The sequence below is a fragment of the Perca fluviatilis genome, chromosome 21 (genome assembly GCF_010015445.1).
Source record: "Perca fluviatilis chromosome 21, GENO_Pfluv_1.0, whole genome shotgun sequence".
NCBI classification, from domain to species: Eukaryota; Metazoa; Chordata; class Actinopteri; order Perciformes; family Percidae; genus Perca; species Perca fluviatilis.
The window spans coordinates 10,794,026-10,800,423 of NC_053132.1; the positions used below are offsets into that span (position 1 = coordinate 10,794,026).

The window sequence follows — 6,398 nt, forward strand, 5'->3', positions numbered from 1 at the left end:
GAAGGCTCTATAGAAATCTGGCACCTTATTGAACGAAGTTAAACCGAGAGAGCGTACCGTTCACAGACACCAGAATGAACGAGTTCACAGTAACGTTCATCAGGCAGTAATACAGTACGTTCAGTTCATGTTCGCCCAAAATTTTAAGAAGTTCATGAACTATCGTTCAATGAACGCGTTCAGGCACAACACTGCCTGTGCATCCCGGCAACGCAGGTGTTTTCGGCGGCTGGACTGACGGTCACCAGGTAGCGGTCGCGCCTGACCCCAGATCATGTCAACATGCTTATCTTTCTCAACAAACCTCAGTAGACTGGTGCAGAAGCTGTATCTGAGTTAGCCTACTGGTTATGTTGTTATTAGGCTTTGTCCCGTGCCTTGGATAGTTTTGAGTTACATTTTGACAAAACTAGTCAGATCTACTATTATTATGTTTTTGGTTAAGTTATTATTTAACATGATTCTTTTTATTTATTATTTTGGAACAAACGAGGGTCTCTGTTTAAGAACGCCGGCTCGCAGCTGCAGGTTCTGCTACTTCAGAGCACCGCATATATCTATAATCTATATCTATAACCTCCAGTTTAACTGCCACAAGTTGTTCTTCTTGTAATTAAGATCTCATCGAGGAAAAACAAACTGTATTTTTGTATTCTCATTGCATTTTAACTTATAAAAAGTTAAATAAATAATTTATTTTAATATAAAAATATGAATGATTAATCAATAGTTGATCGTTAATTCTCCCGACGATCGACTAAGAAAATTGTATCGAATGCCCATCCCTAGTGAAGAGTAGGGCTGGGGACCGAATTCAATACTTTTTAGGCACAGACCGGATTGCCTCCTTAGTATCGAGTATCGAAAAATCATTCAATACCAAATTTCAATACTTAAGGAGTAAATCTCATCAGTGTCAGTGAGCCAATACGCATGCAGCATGCTTCTACCAAGATCTAATAGTGTTGGTGATTGGCTGTCTAATGTTACAAAACTCTCCTACACACAGAGACAGGACTTCAGTTAAGATTTGTGCCATAATGTTGTAATTTCAATTTGATAAAATGGATTTTATAAAATTGGTATCGTTTAGGAACCGGTATCCAAGTCACGGTATTGGTATCATTACTGGTTTCGAAAATTTAGAATGATACCCAGCCATAGTGAAGAGACATCGAACAAAGGTTTGCCATTTGAAGACAATATCTTGAATTGAAGGTAAGGTGAGCATATTTGTGACTGGATGGCCCAAACAACTGAGAAATGCTCTGGACGCTATAAACAACAGCCAGAGAGGTGCCCAAAGGTAGGGATGTAACATCCCTGATATACTGACCTTATTAGGTGGGTTGGTTATCGTCCAGAATTTACAATTAAATACAGTTTCTTTATTCATTACTGTCATTATAAAATTCACTGTTTCTGCTACAAGTTGCATTCAGAGTAATATTATTTTATTTATCCCAGTGAGTTACACGCAGTGAATTCGCTGTTAGATAGATTTTATATTTGGGAAGAAGACAGCAACGGTATCTGATCTGTACTCAGTATCTGTAGGTACCCTGAGTTAAGGGATCAGAATCTGTACCAGAAGAGAACAAGTCAGATCAGTGCACCCCAATTCATGAGCAAGGAATGGAGCTGCCCAAAGGGGATCACTGGCCATGCAGTAGTTGTGCTGGGAAGCTCTCAGGAAGAAACGTGTGTAAATGAATGAATCTTGTAAGGCAGCAAATGAAAAAACTAGTCTATTTCCTAGATGAATAAGTTCAAAAGAATTTGCTTTTGGTAGGGCTGTGCAATTAATCAAATTTTGATCACAATTTCAATTTCGGCTCACAACGGTCTCAATAACAATGTATCAAGAAAAACGATTATTTGGCACTATGTTGGTGTGTTCTGAATGACACAGATTTATGCCAGAAATTGACTTTGATCTCATTTATTTTTGTTTTTCTTTTATTTGAATTTTATTTATTACTAGTTTTCAAAAGATTGTGAAAGTGCACTACATCAGTTGATCTTATTTTGTGTTTATTATTTAATACTATTTAAACATCTGAATATATTTTTTTATTTTAAGGGTAATTCAAAAAAGTTCAATGGGAAAAGTATTAAGGGAAATTTCACTTGTTGTGTTTTCACTGTTGATTTGTTTACCTGTTTCACTATTCAATAAATGCAAGATCTTTCCAAAAGTCAACGAGTAACTGTGTTAAATAATGATGCCTTTTTCCATAATCGAGCAGCCCTAGCTTTTAGTTGATCATTTACTTAAAATATTTGTATAATGTGGCGAGGGGACACTGGGCAAACTGTACACTGTGCATTTTCTGCCTGATGCCTTTAAGTAACACAAGCACATCAAATATGCAATGCAAACAATGTAACAGCAGGGTTGTTGCAGAGACTGTATGCTTCTGAAACTGGGACCCTGTTTGTTTCAGGGCCTAGAGTCTGTTATGAAATTTCATTCCACCTGCACAAGCACTTGTGCAAATTTACCTACATGCATACCTGTGACTTTTGGGCCCAAGGACTTCTGCCCCAATGCTCTGTGGGTAATTAAAACACACATTCATACATCAAACACATACCCAGTCCTCATAGTGCCTGGTTCCGTTCTGCAGCAGGTCCTCCAGCTGGATTGTGCAGTTGGCTACAAAATCATCATATCCGATGGGTGCATCGTGGAAGACAGACAGCTCCAGACTCCTTCCCTCACGGACCTCAGTGCAGAACTCCTGGTGCCAGGCGGGGCTGTTGGTCTTGGTCCTGGTGGCGGTCTGGCCAAGCCGGGTGTGATCCAGATTCAGGGCCAGGTAAGGGTCCAGCAGGAAGGAGCCGCTTTTCCCCACAGCATGACGCAGGGCCCATGGTGTGGGCTTCAGGTCCACTGCCTCACACACTCGCACCTTCAACAGGCCACTGAACACAGGCATGGCTGCAGGCGGCTGGGATGTGTGTGTGTGTGTGTGTGTGTGTGTGTGTGTGTGTGTGTGTGTGTTTAGGCTAGTCTGCCTGTTCCTGCTCCTGTACACAAAGTGTTTCCTTCCAATGAGAGGGGTCACTGCACAGTCCTGCTACATCCCATAATGCCGCTGGCTCCTTGGACTCTCAGTCTAGTACAGCCATATCTGAACACTGTTATCTACACACGCACACACAAGCAGAGACACACGCGCTTACAATACAGCTGATCTCTAATGGGCTGGGGAACGCAGTAACAACGCAGACTCACACCCTTCAGAGGTCGCTTGCTGAACACTCTCCCACCCGAGCGGCTGTCTTGTTTGTTTATGGTCGGTCCCGTGCGCCACACAAGATTCCTGTTTCGGCGTAAACAGGCCGAGATATAAAACAGCAGAGAGGGGGAATGCGGGTTAACGAGCTCCGGTTGGGTTCACGTGAAGCCCCGGAGCGTCCCCACGGTCCTTGTGTGTCTCTCCCGGGTCAGGGTGGGAGACAGCGCGAGCAGCCGCGCCTAGCCATCCGGGATTGGTGCTCCGTTTCCAGCCCCTCGATCGCTCTTCTTTGGGATAATCTCCTTGTTTCGACCTCACAGCAACGCGATATTTGCGCGTACTCTCGGAAAGCAATGCTTTTTTGCCCCCTCAATGCAGTCTTTTTCGGGCTCACGAGCACCCCAAATACATCACGGTGTTCCGCTCCCGTTCGTTTTTTTCTCCCTTCGGTCCCTGTTTCCCGTCCCCTCTCTCTCCTGAATCTGAGTGAGCGCGAGCTGCAGGAAATGCGCAAAACGCGTCACCCGCGCTGCCGGTCTCTTGCGCCGGATGAGAGAAAAGAGAGACTGTGTGTGTGTGTGTGTGTGTGTGTGTGTGTGTGTGTGTGTGTGTGTGTGTGTGTGTGTGTGTGTGTGTGTGTGTGTGTGTGTGTGTGTGTGTGTGTGTGTGTGTGTGTGTGTGTGTGTGTGTGTGTGTGTGTGTGTGTGCACGCGTGCAGATAGAAAAGGTGGTTGAAGAGGTGTTTTTAGGCGCAATGGACGGATGGAATTCACCCGCAGGCATGGTGTGTGTGTGTGTGTGTGTGTGTGTGTGTGTGTGTGTGTGTGTGTGTGTGTGTGTGTGTGTGTGTGTGTGTGTGTGTGTGTGTGTGTGTGTGTTATGGCCAGACAGCCAATAGAGCCAGTCAATCAGTCAGTCCTTATGCATGGTCACAGACAGCCTACACACACACACATGCACACACACACACACACACGTAGAGAAGAAGAGAGTCTGCAGAGACAGACATTATCACAAGTATCTTAAAATATTACTGTTTCCATACCTGCTACAGTCACACCATCAGCTCTGATGAGAATATTAGAGAGGTGTGATGGTGTTTTTTGTCAACATGGGAGTGTTGATAAGGGGACAGCAGATTCACAATTGCACACTAATACCTGTCTATATATTTACAATGTCCTATATCTCTGTGTTAACCTCAGTTGTATTATGATATCTTGCATCCCTAGCAACTTCTATATTAATTCTATTTACATTTAATATGCAATTTCAATGCAGTAACCATATAAATACATTACATACACTTGGGCAATTGATTGTGATGAGTATGCTGCAACAATGCTTATTGTATAAGAAACGAATACTGAACTCGGTTTTATCTCTTTTTCAATCTCTATGTATGAGTCCATTGTATGCACGCATTTCTGTAAATTATTTGTTTGTATGTGTTTGAATGTAACTACTGTAGTTTTGTTGATGTTATTTTTGTGTGGGAGCTGTTACACTTTTTACATCTAATGATAAAAAATAAATAATAAATAAACTTGCATTACCAATGTATAATATATTTTCAGGTGCTTAACATTGCACAGTATCATCCTTTTTAACGTATCTTGTAGCATACATGTATTACCCTGATTGTGCTTGTAATTTGTAGGCTACTTGATTTTATTTTACCTTCTTTTACCTTGTTCCAGTTACATGTTTTTATTCAAGGATATAAGGATTTGTATCCCACATTTGTATTGTCACAAAGAGAACAACAGGACTGATGTGAGTGTCCTGAGATTTTTTTTCCTCACACACACAAACCCAGAAGTACATAGAAGTTTGTTATTGTAATGACAAAACTAGCAAGCTCAAAACAGTTACACGGAAGTTCAACAGATTTAGTGTAGTCTACAATGTCCACATTTTGTGAGTATTTAAATATATTTTTCAGAATCAGATTTCTTTTCTGCGTACAATTTTGTTTGCATGTGAGGAATAAACACGGAGAAAACTGAGAGCATGCAGCTTTGAAGGAAACATGTCTCCCCACTCACTTACAGTAAATCTAGAGATGAAATAAACTCATGCAGGAGTAAAACACTATGACATATTGATCATAATGATTATTATTTTATTGTCTTACATGTCTTTAAAACCTACGTTGAACTTTCAAAATGTCCACGTCTTACAGCTTGACTTGCACAGAGAGCAAATATCTAAAGTCTAAGAAAAAATATTTTACTTTGAGCTTCGTAAATTCAGCCCCTACGTCATCTCAGGCCTGGCCAGCTGCGCCACCTGCTGGCTCGAGTGACGTATCGCTGGGGATGTGACGTCACGGAACGATGTGTTCAAGTGCTCCTCGTAGAGCTCCCTTATATTAGTGCATAGCATATTATTGTATTAGTGTTGTATATGCATACATTTTAATAATGTAGTAGGTGTAGTTGCTACTTTTTAAACTGTTGTGTAGTTAATCTACTGTATGTCTAAAATGCATCATGTTTTTAAACTCATCATAGCCTATATTTTGTATTTAAAACCTTTATCTGTCATATAAATGTAGTTTGATAAAAAAAAAAACAGTTTCTACTGAAGAAGGCAATTGCTATTTCTAAATGTTTCTGTTGCCTCTTTTCTGTTTTTGACATGATCTATTTTATCATTTTGTAATGTTGTAATGGATGTATTGTGCTATCTAAAAGGGATTTTAATCTCAAGGGAATTCCTGGTTAAATAAAAAAAAAAATACAGTTAAAAAAAGGGCAATATTCCCATCAGGAATGTAGTGGAGTATTAAGTAGTCGTCTTTGCTTTGACCACTGGATGGCGCCACTCTGCGAGAGGATTACATTTAGAGATTATGTCTTTTTAAGTGAAACATAAAGGTCACCGATAAGAAAAAAATGTGCATGTTGAAACTTTTTTTATAGACTTTTTTTAGGATTTTCTTTTTTTCAACAGTGGAGGTGATACATTTTTGCATGAACAAATGAAACATCTAAATTATGTAGGAGGCTACTGTGCAGATGTCTTGGAAACTATTGGGAAAGACTAGTTTTAAGACTTTTCAACAAGGAACACACAAAAGTAGCCAAACCCAATCGACAGCGGTGGCGGAAGTATTCAGATCTTTTACTTAAGCAAACGTAGCAATAC

The 6,398-nt window shown here is 40.6% G+C and overlaps 1 protein-coding gene across 1 annotated transcript in view; it reads right to left on the reverse strand.

Moving 5' to 3' along the window:
• Positions 1-2,942, reverse strand: part of prkcea (protein kinase C, epsilon a) — a 41,910-nt gene extending 38,968 nt beyond the window's left edge. The window contains exon 1 of the mRNA XM_039787813.1: positions 2,598-2,942. Within this exon, the coding sequence (XP_039643747.1) occupies positions 2,598-2,942 (345 nt within the window). The remainder of the gene's footprint in view (positions 1-2,597) is intronic.
• Positions 2,943-6,398: the final 3,456 nt, after the last annotated feature.